The 16,570-nt window shown below is 42.5% G+C and overlaps 1 protein-coding gene across 1 annotated transcript in view; it reads right to left on the bottom strand.

Annotated features, from left to right (window-relative positions):
- The window catches only part of FAM19A1 (family with sequence similarity 19 member A1, C-C motif chemokine like), a 221,973-nt gene extending 211,168 nt beyond the window's left edge, over nucleotides 1-10,805 (bottom strand). The window contains exons 1-2 of the mRNA XM_027700849.1: nucleotides 10,020-10,805; nucleotides 7,795-7,915 (exon numbers count right to left, since the gene is read on the bottom strand). Coding sequence (XP_027556650.1) covers nucleotides 7,795-7,912 — 118 coding nt within the window. The 5' untranslated portion in view covers nucleotides 7,913-7,915; nucleotides 10,020-10,805. The remainder of the gene's footprint in view (nucleotides 1-7,794; nucleotides 7,916-10,019) is intronic.
- Between the last annotated feature and the right edge of the window lie 5,765 nt (nucleotides 10,806-16,570).

Below are 16,570 nucleotides of genomic sequence, written 5' to 3'. Positions count from 1 at the left end.
AACTGTGTTATTGGTGGTTCCTGGGCAGCATGTAGGGAAAGAGGTGTTAACCAAAAGGTTCCTTTCATTTGTGCATGTTCTTTTAAGAAACAAACATATAAATCAATGAAACCGATTTTCCAAATAAACTGTCCTTGCTTGCTCCCAACCACTTAATTAAACACCATTAACTCTAGTTTGTTTTGGCAACCAATTAATGTCATGATCAAATATAAATAGACTCTGCGAGAAAAGATTATAATTAATAAATCCTGAACAACACAGTACAATTACACTGAAGCCTTGCTTGCCAGAAATATTTAGCAGCAGTTTTGGAGAGCATTAACGAGGACACCAAAAAAATGATAAAGTTTTATCAGAGTGTGTGCAGTTCAGATCCTGAGGCTCTTACCTGCACTCAGGCTGATCTATAGAGCCTTTGGCTGCTGACATTATTTACAACCTGGAAAATCACAACCCCGGGTTCCCCATTTTCCAACAGACTGACATGTATGCTCACAGTCTTCCAATCAAGTTCTTCATTTCATTGATATAACTTTCACATGATTTAACTGCAAAGTGTATTTTGCTCACCATGTTTTAATAGGTTCACAATGAAGGCTCTTGATTCAGATTTGTCATTTACAGAAAACAAAATTAATCCAGTAGGAGCTTTGGATTATGCAAGAGGATGAATTAAAAGCATTCTTTGATCTGAACCAACAGCTCCCCTAGTAATCAAGAGACAAGGATCACTACTTAAGCTGGGGCTTAATTGCCTATTCATTTAGTGAGAGTTAAGGTGCATGATATACAATAAAACTTCACTGCTCATGGAAGAAATATTTATGCACAATTTCAAGAATCACCCAGCACATGTGGCTGGGGGGAGCTGCTCATGGAGAGCAGGTTATTCACTTTGTAGCTCAAAGATAAGACACCACAGCAAGAGCACCCACCTCAGGTAACAGATTGGCTGTGTACTGCACTTTATCTGGTGATTCTCAAGGAATGATTTTCACATCATCCAAAAACTACTCAAATCCTCCATTCCTGCCATCAATTCAGTTCCCAAGCAAAGCTGTTCTCTCAAAGTAATATGGCCCATCTTCGCGAACGAAGATTTGGGGAAAGGTCTTTTTACCTTTCCAGCCTGCGCAATGGATTTTTTAGGTGAGACACAGCCTGCGCTGAACTGAGCCCACCCTATAAGGATTACAATGGAATACTAGGACACAGTTATTGATTAGCATGAGAGCAACAGTGATCCTGCACCTGCTGTCACTGAACTGACCTTTCAAGAAGGGCAGGGACTGCTTTCTTTACCCACTGTGAAGGAAAAGGGAAAAACTGCTATTCCAAAAAAGATATAGAAGGCAAGAGAGAGATGTCAGAAAACAATCTTCTAAATAGAGCGTAGAAATATGAGTCACAGATACATACACTGGGCTTTGCAGCTCCATTCAGCTTAATTTACACCCCCAATTCCCCACTGTGCATCACTGACTGAGCCTCATAAATTTAGAATCCAGCGGTGCTGCAGCCCTTGTGGTCCCTACCTGGGGCTCCATGAACAGAAATCTCCAGCATCACTCCCATGCAAAAGAATAAGTTTAGCTGGAGAGAATCTGCATAGAGCATCTGAAAGCAGCAAAAAATGCTGAATCCCACCAGGAAAATAAATCTTGCTCACAGCAAAGCTTAGTTTCACAACATAGCGGAAACAAAAACATTCAGAAGGAAACCACGAAGATTATAGACAAGACAGGATAAAACAATATGAAACTTAATGGGAGAAAACACATCTGTCTTATGAGGAAATGCACTTGGATATTGCCTTTTAAAATATAAATGAGCCTTGGATAAAGTAGGCTAATCATTAAAGGCGGGTTTCTGATGTTATCAGCAGAAATACTTCAGCACAGAGCAACACAGTTTGCTTTTGGGGTTTGTATTTGTAGGTGCCAAATTTTCCTTGGGACGCCATAGTATGAATTCTCACAATCTTTAACGCCATGACAGCGAGCTCCAAATAGTCCCTGCATGACTCACCCAGGCCCCAGGGCTGCACTTGGAGCCAGAGGCTCAGCACATGGGAGTGGGAGCAGAAGGTGCTCCCGGGGCCAGCGCAAAGAGGTGATTTTTGATCCCTATTTCCCTAGAACAGCTTCTGTCACACCAAGAGGGATGTACTTTGCATGTGCCTGAGTGTCTGCCTGCAGAGAGGCCTGAGGGAGAGCTGAAGTGGCACGGGATGGGGACAGGAGCATGGCCAGCAGGAAGGGCAGAGCAGGGGGACAGAACCAGGGCACTGGCACTGTCAATGCGAACCACACACGAGGGAGGCTCACATCACATCTCTCCAAATATCACCATGAGCACCCTGCCATTGCTCTTTTGCACCAGGTGTGCTGCGAGGGTGATCACAGGGAACGCAGCCCTGCCTCCAGCAGCTCCCGTGGAGCCTGGCTGGGCACAGCAGTCGCTCAGTGCCCCACTGCACACCTTGGCCACGCTGCTCTTCACAGTCCATCGAGCTGCAACACCTGCTCCCCCTCAGGTTGCTTCATCTCCCTGGATCAGAAGTAACAAGGCGTCACATTCAGCAGCATGACTGGTGACAGCTTTCCTCCACCTGCAAAATTGCTGAGAGCCTCCCAGCTACACTCCCTTGTCCTCCTGCCTTTGACCATCCCAGGAGCTCTGGCTGCTTCCTGGCACTACCTACCTACCCTTTCCCCTTTACTTCAAAGGGCTTCTGTGCCTTAAATAACAGCTTACAAACCCCCAAAAACCCCACAGCTAACTGCCTGCAAGCACACCCTGTAGCCATACTGGTTTTGTTTTGGAGGTTTGATTTCTCAGAAAAAACAGAAAACAAAAAACCACAAAAAACCCCTAAATTACAGGGTACAATACTTCTGATAAAGTCTGCTGCTATAAACAAGTGCATCACACAAGCACAGCAGGCAGTTCATTGCTATCATGCTGCTTAGAAACCCTACGTCATCCTTAAGTGTTGAGTTTGTTACATCAATTCTCTGTCCACACAAAATACATGCCCACATACATCCAAATATATTTTTTATGTGACCAGGAACACAGTAGGTTTCTCCAACTTGGATTTCTTTACTTAGCAGTTGATAGCTTCACATTTTCAAGAACAGCCTGTGAAGGCCAGGTGTGTATAACAAAGGTATCACAAGAGAGATGATTTCCAGTGAGTGACTGGAACAGCTCATTACGAGCAGGTTTTTCTGATCGTGAACAAACCAGGACACTGTTGTGCTCCCTGTGCATTTCTGGTGTAAATGAAAACCAAATCAGACCTTAGGGCTTAAAAATTTGTTCATTTTTATTAATACAGCAAGAAACACTACTTGTCTCCTTTGATGCCCACGACAAGATCTGCTGGATACTGGCTATGTTGCCCCATGGCAATTTGGACGTTGTACACTGAAGGCAACAGTTTGCATTCACACCATGTGAATTTACAATTCTTGGTAATCATAGAAACTGTATACTTTTACATATTAACTACCTGGTCCCAGACTTGCTTCTGTCAATACCAAGAGCAAAAATGCTGTTGAATTCACCTTCCAAATCTCAATTGTTCTACAAAGTAATGACACATTTTATTTACACTTTTCTGAGGAGTTAGATCCAAACCAACATTCTTCCCAGTCTGTTTTAAACTGAATAGCCACATTTATGGGGCATATGAATATAGCAGACCTTTTGAAATGTGAAAATATGCAATTTCCCCCCAGGCTATAAAAATCAGTGGGAAGGCCAAGATCAGAACTAAGACATTTTTTGCTCACAGCCACAGACTCCACTTTCTGCAAAATGCTGTCTACTGAGAAACATGCTCAGAGCATCCTTTGGTTGATGTTCCTTGTTAGTTTGTGCAGAATTGCTTTGAGACCGATTTTTCCACCTCGTGAGATGAAGTACAGAGAAACACTTCTTGAGATGATTTTTAATGGGCACATCATTAACTACTGTCACAATAAAAGGCACTTTACGTTTAGCATCATAAAATTCCAGCCTTGATTCTCTTCATGATTTTTTCCTCTGAATAGGCCTATTTTTAATTGACATATTTGCTACAGTAGGTACATGTTTCTGCTTGTGTCTGTCTCACATCTTTACACTGTGTACAAGACTAACTTAACGTGTACCTAATTCATTTTGCACAAACTTACAGGTGAATCCTGTGTTCTTTCAAGCCAATGTTGTGCACTGTGATTAAATACTAGCTGATGCATATAATACCTCATTATGGAACACAGCCAAAATTTTGTGAAGAACTGCATGATTGAAAGAGTGGTGTTTGTTTATTGTGGTTTTTTTTAAAACGTGAATCCTGTACTTTGCTGATATCTTGCTCTCTCACCAAATGCCAGCATCTACTTCTACCTCTGGGCAGGGTCAATCCTGTCAATCAGATGATCAATGAACTATCACAGGCACTCAGATAACTCTGCAAATCACAACCTGTCCACTTTAACCCTCAGGCCAATTCAACAGCTCTACAACTCTGTGTATCTTAGAGTCTAAGAGTCAGTGTGGAAATCTTTTCATTACCACTGTTTCTTCTTAAATCACACAGAAATGACATGCTTGGAAAAAAGATGGAGATTTGTTTCCACATAAAGTTATTTCCTGTGAATGCTTTCACACATCCTCTGCCTAACATGATTTTCATGAAAATGAAATATTGTCATAAAAAACCTGCAGAAAGCCACGTGTATTACCCAAGGGGAATTACACTGCAATGGTGTTCTGCCAGTCTCCTCTCAAGTCTCCTCCTCCTCCCCACCCATCCAAGTCAAAAGGAAAAGGCACCAACACTTAAAGGTACTAAACAGCAGCATTCAAACTTCTCATCGTGTTAATGAGACAATGAAGAATTAATGAACAGGCACAAATAACAGCATCGTTCATCTTATAAGCAAGCAATATTCACCATGCCCTTACTACCTGTGCCCACCTGCCCAACGTTTCACAGAAAATAAAGCTACAGTCAATCAAAAATACTATCAGGTAGAGCTGTTTATCACGTTTGTTTCCAGGTTCATACCTTCTGCTAAGCCATCTAACTGAATAAAGAAGTACTGAATTATAAAGATGAAAAATTATAATACACTAAAAGGAGGCTTTAAGCTTTTGTGATTGCACAGTGCGTGGAAATCTATCTCAGCCCATTCAGACACTTAAGAAAGTTTCAGGGGAAAAAAAAAAAAAGAACAAGCTCAGAAATCTCTGATGATAAACTAACATTTTTATATATTGCCCTTGATTTCCAGAGTTTCAAAACTGGATTACTGCAGTAGTCCAGATGGATACATTCACTGTGCTAATCCACTGAGTTCAGTTCAAGTTTATTATGCTAAATACACTCCAAGAGGATTTTATCTTTTACCTACACCTTCCTGCTCAGTGAGGCTCTTCTATTCATCAAGTATGAGAAGCACAAGATGGGATGAAACCTGCCTTTTTAATTATCTTGTACCAAAGTGGCCCCACAATGGAGCTGAACTGCTCAAATTCTCTTATTTTAGAGCATCTCATTACCTATGGAAGACCACAAACTGAAAGAAAAGGTATGCTGAGCATGCTATTGATTACAGCTATATTTGTCATGATTCAATAAGTTGAAGTTTCATATACCAAATATTAAATTACTGAAATTATATCCTGGCTCATCTGCATCCATTTTTATTCACTTTTATTTGGCTGAACATTTTAATCTTACTTACACAGTGACTAACTAAAAGTAAACGACGCATTCCTAATATTATAAATATGAAAAATAGGGTGTGCTCAGGGACTGCAGTTGAATACATTAAAATCACTCAGTTTGCTAGTTAACATATTTCCATCCCTTTTATGTACAACCTTTCACATTCAGTTGGCAGACTGAAAATTCTTGGCCTTATAAAAAACACTGCCTTGATTTTCTGTTGTGACAGCAGAAATTGTCCAAAATACCTAACAGTTTCCCTAAAGGACACTCAGTAGCTGGTACTTCCCAGGTGCAGCACAATCTGAATTCGAGGTGAACATCATGTCAAATTCCACTCATCTGTCAGTGTAGTGGATTATTTCTTGAGAGACTGAAATTGGCTGCCTGGGATCAGAACACCATCAATCTTGTTCGTGTAGGGTGCGGAGAAGCTGCCTGAGCCAGGCTCGCAGGAGGGAAAGCTTGGCTGCTTCTAAGTAGGTGATGAGGCAGCTGTAAAACCTTCACTCTATCTGTAGCACATCTCTGAGTGAAAGATTTTGTCATTTTTCACATTTCCCCAACATTTGGTATGCATTCAGTGTCTTGCTGTTCTTGCTTCATAAAAAGGGTGATTTTTCAAGCTTAGGCAAATGTTGCTGAGCTCTGGATGTGCCCAGCTCTCATTTTTTCTCATAATGTCACTTGTTTCAACTGATTCCCTAAAACGATATTACATTTTCCTTTTACATATCTGTTTAGCTGGGCTGGTTTTTCCCCGTTTCCTTCACTAGGAAGGAATAACCAGCAGCATTACTGACAATTGCACTGTAATAAATCTCTGCAAGTCCCAAATAAGACCCTCACCACCCAAACTTCAAACACTCTCAAACTTCCAGTGTCAGCTAGTAAATACTCTTGGTTAAGCTGATGTTCTAACATGGATACTGAGAGCTAGGCTAATAAAGATTTTGCTCTATTCCTCTATAGAATATATGTTTTATTACAATAAAGCAAGACAATGCCAATATCTGTGACTTCTGGGCAAGAAATGTACTTGGGAAACTTTGAGTTTTAAGGTTACTAAAGCCCTGTGATTCAAGACCATCTGTCTTTGAAGGGATGTCATGAGATCAAAAAACATTCAAGTATTAATTGCCACACTGTTAAATGATTCATCACTGCGAGTTAAGATTTTCCATCTTTCATTTCTATGTCTCTTAAAACCTTTCCCACCTTTCTTTGGATCCAAATTTGTTAAGTGACATTCTTGGCCCATCTAATTTTAACCAGATGATAATACTGTGCTAGAATATGCCAACACCTCAATTTTTAGCATAGCACATTCTTCAAAGTGCAATTAACACTTGAAAAACTTTTGTGATCTATTTCTATTAAAAAAACACAATAAAACCACTGATGTGCTGTCCCTGCAGATCCAACAGTCAAAGTCAGCTCTGTTCTCCACTCATAACCTGTGGGATTTATTCTGATTTACAGGCATTTAACTCCATTGAAAGACAGTCCCAAATTCTCCTCTGGGCTGCACTTTTGTGACCCCATCAATTTTCAGAGGCAAACTTGAGAACCTTAAAATAAGTGTGACTCATTTATGCAAACATCTGACTTCCAGTAAACACAGGTGACTATGAGTGAGATTTGGTGCCAGCGTTTCAAGTAACAAACCCATACCCAGTTTGGGTCAGATAACTGCAAAGTTATCCAAACCTGTGTTGTCACAACGTCTGAGTTACACACCCATTCCAGAACTTCACCAGGTGAGGAGAAGGGGAGATAGAGATAAGGACATAGAAACTGAAAACTTATCCAAAATGGGATGCCTGTGTTGGGAAATTGTTAGAAGATGACAGTAAAGGATGACTATTCCAACATCGGATTGGCAGAGCAACAACACGCATTAGACTGACCAAAAAAACCAGATGCTGTGCAATATAAAGGCAAGCAACTCATAAAAGTTAAATGACAAAAAGCATTTTGATTACTCAGTCATTTATCAAGACAGACACGAGCACGGGCAGAGAACCTGCAATCTCACGGCATCCCACAGCTGAGCTCAGTCCTACCTGGTCTGTGCAGGTGATGCTGCTGGAAAGTGTGATGGAGGGACCCCTGACAGAGCAGCATTGCACAGGCACTTATCCACAAATACAGGACCCAGGACATTGCAGAGACCACTGCCATTCTCTAAACAAAATATTAGACAGACGTTATTACCCAGTGCCTCACAGCACACAGAATAGTCAGATTCCATTACAACAGTTTTTTTTTTCCTTTTTCACTCCTTTTGCTAAATTTCTTTTGATTATTATTCCCCCTGCAGGATGCAATTGTTATACAGCAAAGGTCATGCCCAAAAAGGACAGCTGAGGTAACAAGACATCACACACTGGATAACTTTAATAATTCAGTGGTAAAAATCAAACTGTAATAATCTGAGGACTAAAAAAGCCACAGTGTAAAAAGAGGTTGGAAAATATTCCCACACTAATCCATAGTTGCATTTACAAGTGAGTTAAAAAATATACATTAAATTTAAAAAAAAAATCACAGTGCCAGCTGAGAAACACATGATGTCCAGGCAGTATCAAAGCTACTTTAAACACATTACAAAAAGGCATAAAACATCCTCAGCTATCCAAGATGAATTGCAAAAATACTCCATTCCCAAAACTGGACAGCTGATACTGACCCAGAAGCTAACAGTTTATTGTTTGTTTCTTTACTTTTGCAAGCATTAATTATTAATCATGCTTCTGCCTACCAAACAAAGTAATTGTTTCTTAAAATTACGTTCTAATCCTCAGATGAAATCAGCTTCCTTTTGTTCGACCTGTGCATGCACAGGGACCAGAGTATGGCCAGACTGAATTTCAGATGGATTCCATAGAAGATTTGATGCTTTCTCAAAGCAGATTGTGTCAAAATTTTAAAAATATTCCTGTTGCAGAGGGAAAGAGCAATTTCTTTGTCTGCTGGTGCTGCTGTACTTGGCCGCCCAACACAGACAACCGTGTTTTTTCATACTTGTGTCCATGGCTGTACTAACTGGCTAAATTTCCCTCTGACTTATTAACTTCAACAGCTCTTTCTCAATGCCTGCAAGGACTGGGAGGTTTGCAAGGCTCAGCTACGCTACACATCGTCCAGTTCCCTTAACAACACCTTCTGCTGCATTTCATATTGCCAAATTAATCAAACTTCAGGCACTCTCCTCATTCAGCCAATGACGGGATGCTATTCTCTATCTAATAACCCAATCAGCTGAACATCATTTTCAGAGAGCAAGAAAGACTTTGAAAGATTAAATCTCTCACATGGAAAGACCATGTTTTCGCTAAAAAAAACCAACCAAAATATTAAAAAATAAAAAGTCTGTATGTGATATCAGGGGGATTTCTGCAGTATGAAAATTAACAATATTAAAATAGTGAAATACAGTGGTAATAAAATATATGCATATGATTTTTTTTTGCCCCTGATTTTAAAACAGTACAGTCTCTGAGAACATTTTCAAGTCTAATTAGCTAAAAAGAACCACATAAACTGACAAGCATAATTAATAGAGAATACCAAAACATTATTTTGATCAGCATGAGGCTCTTCCTTTCTCTGTACTGAGTGCTTGATGCACTGCTTAGTGTATAATTAATTTCATTTCCAGCTGTTTGCTTTGCAGTATATAATGCACTTTTTCTCCTCTCTTTTTAGACCTATTTATCTTGCAAAATAGATTCAATCCCCTCAGACCAGGGAGCTCCCAGTAGGCTTCCAACGCCTTCAGGAATTAACACCTTCTTGTCATATTTGGTGCTCCCGTGCTTTTTATATCACAAGGTAAGAGGGGAAAGGTGAACTCTCACAATAGGGATATTTCAGCTATTCAGGTTATTTGAACTGAACTTTAAAAATCCCAGTCAAAGAGCAAAGCAAAGCCAAACTTCCACACCCTGCTAAATGCTCCTGTGTCTTTCCTCCGGCATCATATTCTTAGCACATGGACAGCAGACTTACTTAACCCTCTCAGCCTTAATTATTAGCTTTTTTTTTTTTTTTACAAAAAACCTCTCTCAAACTGCACTATTTCAAACTACCTTTGCTCAGACACCAGCATTTCTCACAAACATTTCTTCACGCACTTGTTTGTAAGCAAGCTGCAGTCACATACACACTTCTACATACCAATCATCTTATCATTAGTAAAGAAACACAGCACTGAGTATTTTCCACTTATTATCTGATGAGTTCCAGATCTGCTTTCTGAATCTTAAATCCTGAAGAAGCTCCTTACCTGAGTAATCCAACCAAGAGCAGAGCACTCTAGTAGTGTTCATCGGAAAGATCTAATACTTTTTTAAATCCATCTGTATCACAATAAGGGATTTTTTTATAGCTTCCCAATAATCTTCTTTATCAGGATTAAAAGTAGAAAAAAAAATAAAAATCTCTTTTTCGTTACAAATCCTGTTTCCAGAGTAAAGAAGACATCTGAGCTCTCAGACTCTGCTGTCAGAAAAGTGGCCAAGGTTTGAGGGGTGGAAACCTTCTCATTTTCACCTTTAAATCATCTCCTAGCATCACCTTCTGCTTGACGAGACCTTTGAAGTGATCTTGAGATAATTTGCAGCTTCCAGGATACTTAAGGACGAGGAGCAGCCTGCGTGTGAGGGCAGAGCAGCCTGACTCCGGCGCGGGCAGTGCGGGGAAAGGCGGCGGTTCCGACACTGCTCTACGATGCTGGAAGTACCGGAGCCTATTTCAATACATCCCTGCTCGGGAAAGTATCACATGCCTTAAAGCGACACAGCCCTCGGTGACAAGCCCCAGCCAGGCGCTCGCCAGCGACTGGAGCTGCATTTAAATACCGGCACTGAGACCGTGCCCGGCGCAGAGGAGCCGCCGCTCCGGCTGCGAGAGGCAGCGTGAATGAATGGGCAGGAGGGTGGACCAGCGCTGGTGGGAAGGCAGAGCTGATGGGAGAGGTGAGGGACTGAACAGCCAAGGAGCGATCTGGGGACGCGTTAATTCCGCCGGCAGAGGCTTTATTCCCCGGCGTTGTTCTTGCACTTATTCGCAAGAGGCAAGCGAGACTTAAGGGAGTCTCCTTTCTTTCACAGAGAGCAGCACATGCTTGTGAACAGGGAGGGATGGTGCAGGGAAAGTGCAACAGAGCACACGGGAGTACAGGAGACTCCTACACGCTCCCATGGGCTTTCCAACACCTTGCCACAACTCTGAGGGAAATCTGTCCTTCCAACTCCATTTCCAATGCACCTCGACAGACAATGGGGAAAGAGCTCTGATTTATTCCTAAACACTAAAGCTCAGCTATGCCAGATTATTTATTACAGTTATTTATTCTCCACATCTTAAGTGGCCATTTACAGGAATGGAGTGGTTTCCTCTCCCTCTTGCACCATATGTAATTATTTTTTAAAGAGCCATTGTATGGACTTAGTGCATACCATTCACTTGGCATTGCAACTCTCACCTCTGCCTACAAAAGAAATAAGGCTTGGAGACAAAACAGAAACTTCCATTTTAAGAGCTCAGGATGTGTGCTACAGCTCAAGGTGGGATTTTTTTTTCCCCCTTGATGAGCTGTGGTAGAAGTGTGTGCCACCTGCACTACTTACCAGCACCAGGCACCAAACAATAGTAAATAATAACAGTAATAAGTACCCTTACTCTTAAGTACCTCCTTCTCAGCACCCAAGGACATAGATCTCAGTGGAGACTCTCACTGAGAGGTGCAATGACTTTCCTTGACAGATCACACACTCCTTCAGAGCTGCTGTACTTTATTGGGCAATACATACTAAGAACTTGGCCCTGCAGACCGACAGGAACATTATACTGCTCTCTGCCACAGTGTTCAGAGCAGCTCTTTAATATAGCCTTAAAACAATAAAGCAGTGGGTGGCAGGTGTGTGACAGTGACACAGGAGAGCACTGGCACATGGACCCTCCCCACAGTGGGGCTCGTGCCAGGTCCCTGAGCAGAGCTGGGGAAGAGAGGGTGGCTCAGGACAAGCCTCATGGTGACCAGTATGGTTGGGGATGTAATGATCTGTTTAATAAAGGTTTTCTTGTTTTCCTGAAGAATTCCCTCAGACACTGGAGGAAGGCCAAGAACTGGGGCAGTTACTATTTTCTGGCCTGAGAAGGGTCTAGAAGAGTCAAAAAAAGCAGATGATAGACAACCAAGTGCCATGAAGTACTGATGAGCAAAGTACCTGGGCCTGGGACCAGGCACAGCCCATATCAGGATGTGATGAATAGAAGGCTGCTGGGGTTTGCTGCCAAAGCCATAGGGAGGCTCCAGACTTTCCCCCTTTCCATGGGAATACTGGGAGCTTTCTGCAGCACTTAAGAGGGCAGGTGATGGGAATTTATTTTAAAATAACACCTTTATAAAATATGTTCCCTTTAGGACTTGTGGGAAAGACAGAAGGGAAAGGGTAAGGAGGTGGGAGTTGTGAAGAAAGATCAGGGAGAGGGGCCTCAAGAAGAAAAGACAATCTTCTAAGAAACTGAAAGGTCTTGTAGACAGCAGGAAGAATCAGACAAATTGTGACCATACACCTGGGCAGACTAGGCAGAGACAGATTTATGCAAGATACAGATTTATGTAAGGTACAGCACAACTGTCACTCTGCCAAGCACTGCTAACTCCCAGCTCCACGAGGCTAATGCCACCTAACCCCTGACAGATGCTGCTATTGCTCAGGACAAGCTCTGCAGAAACATGGGACATGTTGCTTCTGCAGGGTAGGGGGGAGATCAGAGGGACAGAGAGAATATTAAACAGGCTGTGCTTGCAGCCTCTCCCCTGCCCTGGCTCCCAGCATCAGACAGGAACACAGGAGTCCTTGGCAAATCTTGCAGAAGCATCCTCACACCTGCTTTGATGTCTTTGCTGCCAAGTTTAACTTTCAGTGGACCAACAAGACACAAAACAGCTCCTCTTACCCTCTTTGCTAAGCACAGTGTCATCTTCACCTGATGCTTTAGGGCTTTATTTCAGCCTCCTCACTTGGCTTTGACAGGGAGGGGATGATACTTTACACGAGCCCCTCAGCCTGTACTCAATTGTGGGGCTACTGACACACTGGAAAGAGAAAACAGGAAGGAAAAATAAGACACAAGTGAGCAGTCTGCACATTTCAAAATCCTTTGTTATGAAAAAAAGGCTGAAAGAGTAATTTGTCTCTAGATAGAGGGGAGACGGGACAAAAGGTTGTGTCAACCCTTCTGTGCAATGGCAGCTCCCACCAGCACTGGGGCAGGATGAATCCATGCCCTGCAGAAGGGCAGAACAACCTTTGGGATACATGGTCTATGCCTGACTGCTGGGAGGTGAAGTGTCAGAAGGAGGTCCTTCCACCCCCACTCTGATACCTGACGGCACACAGAGGAAAGAACAGAGACCAGAGACTGAGCTATCCCAGTTGGAGAGCGTGGAAAACTGCTTATCCACAGCTCTGACTGAAAGACTCCATGGGGTTGCTGGCACAGTTGCCAAAAGCAGACACTGGCATGATATTTCCAAGGTGAAGGTGGGTTGCAAGAGGTCAGCAGGTATCCAGCTGTCTTTGAGACAGTCTGCCTCACACAAGGGCTGTATGCACAGGGAGAAGAGCCTTTTCCCTCCTGATTCCACCATTCATCTAGAGATGCCAAGTGAATGACAAAAATAGGCAAATAAAAATAAATGCTCTTCCCTGCCTGAACCTCTATTTTTCACAATTTTCTGGGCACACAGAAAAGGAGAGCATATGCAACTAAGGCAGGCTCATGCAGACAGCAGATTGGTGCCTGCACCCAAAGAGGGGCCTCTGGCCTCTACTTTCTGCATTCTGCCTCCTCTACCTCTCTCTCCTCCTCCCCCACACACCCCTTTTCCCCATGTAGAGATTGAACACAACACATCCCAGGCATGTGTTTCACAGGGTCTGGAGAAGGCTCACCACCTTGGAAATGCAAAGCTCATTAGTTCTAGTGCTTCTGGGACAATGAAGCTTTGCTTTTCACAGATTGTGTTCTCCATCCCTCCCAGCTGCTTCCACCCACCCCTAAAAAGCTCCTTTCCATATCCCCAACTCTGCCTTGGCTGCTGCCTGGGCAACAGGCACTGTACACTGCAGCTCCTCGCTACCAAAATGTTCCTGCTCAGGTGAGCCAAGTGTAGTCTCACAGTAAGTTTTACCTAAATTCCACCAAAAGCCAAATTTCTGACTCTTTTTTCTTTAGTTCACAACATTTGTGGAAGCCTTTTAAAAAAAAATCTGACAGAGCAGAAGTTTTTCTTGGTCCCCTCACCTCCCCACACAGCTCTTCTTCCATTCAGAACCAGCCCACGTGGAAAACCAGCAGCCGAGTGTGTGAAGACTGAGCTGCCTACATGTGATTGCCTGAACAGCAACCACGAAGCCCAGAGTAAAACCAGCCAAGAAATCCTCAGCCAGGGCCCAAAGCCTCCCTGTGTTTCTTGCTCTTGGTTGTTTTTCTCCCCAGTGGAAAAGGAAGCATGAAAAGTAAAGCAGGATTCCTTTGGTACAGGGAGAGTCCAATGTCTAGGGTTCCCCAGACATCAGCTGTGGACGCAGCTTTGCCCTAAAATACTTCTAAGCCACATTCAATGTGTATGAGTGTAGAATATTTAACATTCTACGTGCACTTCCCCTGTGCTCAGCCAGGTTCCCCACTCCCTGCTGATCACTTTTTATATATTCCCAGGAAAACCTTTCCTGCCCTGAGACTTCCAGTCCTCATCACTTTTCTCCCTCTCTTGTAGGAGGTCTGGTCCATCCTCAGTGACCCAGCCAAACCCATTTCCATTCCTGCCCTTCCTGTGTCTACCATGAAAGCATTAAATCCTTTTGTCTGTATTGCCATGTTTTCTTCTCCTGTGGCTTTTCCAGTGGCAAGAGAAGATGCACTGTTTTTCCTGGAGGTAAACATGCTGACCACGAAAAGCTTAGCTAGGAAGGTACACAATCTTTCAAGAAGGAAAAACATCAAGGATATATTTGATGATTTGTCCAGCTGTGACCACGGCCTCTGCTGGCCAACACAGACCACACACACTGGGAGCCTGAAGCAGCAGAGCTGAACAACATGTTCAGGGAAGCCACTTCCCATGGGAACCCAGGGGCTGGTTCAGACAGTTGTCATCCCACTTCAAGTACAGGGTGCTGGGAAATTTGCTCTCTTTCCAGCCCAGGTGCAGACATATGGGTATGGAGGACCAGCCAAGGATACAGCAACAGGGAACAGCACAACACACTCAGTGGAGACGCTCCACCTGCTGTACTTGGCACCCAGACCTGGCAGCTCCTTTCCACCCTGTTGTCTCATGCCACATCACTGCAATACCTCTCTCCTTGCTGCCTCAGCCACACCAAACTTGCTTGGAAGAAGCAGCAGTTTTATCAGCCACCCCTAAATATACAGGGAAGATCCAACCAAAGCCATTGGGGGGGGGAAAATCCCCAAAACCACAAGAGCACAATAAGTAGCTTGTACAGGAAAACAAAGAATAAAATAACAAGTCTGAATATTGACAAAAGGGACAAGCGAGAGCAGAGCACAAAAAGAAGGATTTTCACAATTATTCTTCCCAGCCTACCTTAAATATGCTGCTATTCCTTGTTAAAGGGATGTCTAGTCTTCACAATTACTGTGTTTGGGAGGCAACAGTTCTGCTTTTTGCAGTTTTCCCATGCCTAAGAGAGGAGAGAAAGAAAAAAGAACACATCTATATTTGTCAGGGAAGTTTACATCAAAAAAGTTTGTGTCCTAGTTATTTTTAAAGTATGTAGGACAACACACACAAAAAGTCTCAACCCTTATCTATAACTTGTCATTAGCTGACAAGATGACAAGATCAGCATTTGCTAAGGATTAACAAGAAGAATTATCTGTGCAGTACATTATCATCATGCAAAAAAAAAAAAATTCAATAGCACTCAATATATTTAAAATATTACCAGAAAAACATAAGTGGGCTCTGGATATCATGGCAGGTAAACATAACCATCACATAATGGAGACAAGTTGTGTATTTAGTTTCAGTTCAGATATACCAAAAAACAAATAAATAAATGTTAAAGCAGCACTTGAGTGGTGCCAGTTCATGGTTTTCTGTGATACTGTTATCCTTTATCAGCCATACATTAGCTGGAGAGATCATTCTGATCTGAAAATCCAGAACATGGATCCTCAACTTCTGCATAGCACAAACTCAAGAGCCTCCAGCCCATTCTTAGATTAGTCAGGGTGAACCCATTACATAAAATGCTACTGAAATAGCCCTGATTTGAAAACAAACTATTGCTTTTGTTGGCCTGCAGTTGCCTTTCCAGACCAGCTAAAACCACATTACATGCAAGACCCATCTACAGTGAGCAAGTCACGGGTCAGAGTGCATAAACTGAAAGTTAGTGTATCTATAGCCAGAGGGGACCCTTGGCATTTGATTTACCCCTTTCATTATGTCAAACATCAGTCTTCAAGCACAGGTTTAGCATTTACTTTTGCTGCTGAAAAGTCATTTTTTGCGAGAAGGTACAGGTGTTTTAATATTCATAACATAAATAAAATAAATCCAAGAGAAGCAAAGCCACTCAGGCACTGTGGGAAGCAAAATCCCTGTAGTGAGCTCAGACTTGGTCACTGGGCTGTCTCCACTCCTTCTACATTTGCTATGTTGCTAAATTTCAGTTAAACTTAATAAACAATAGGTCTCCATCATTATTTCACCAGCGTTAGTAGAAGGGTTGAACTAGATGATCTCCAGAGGTCCCTTCCAACCCCAATCATTTCGTGATTCTGTCATTA

The sequence above is a fragment of the Neopelma chrysocephalum genome, unplaced genomic scaffold (genome assembly GCF_003984885.1).
Source record: "Neopelma chrysocephalum unplaced genomic scaffold, ASM398488v2 Primary Assembly neopelma1_147, whole genome shotgun sequence".
NCBI classification, from domain to species: domain Eukaryota; kingdom Metazoa; phylum Chordata; class Aves; order Passeriformes; family Pipridae; genus Neopelma; species Neopelma chrysocephalum.
This window is presented reverse-complemented; position numbering and strand designations above follow the sequence as displayed.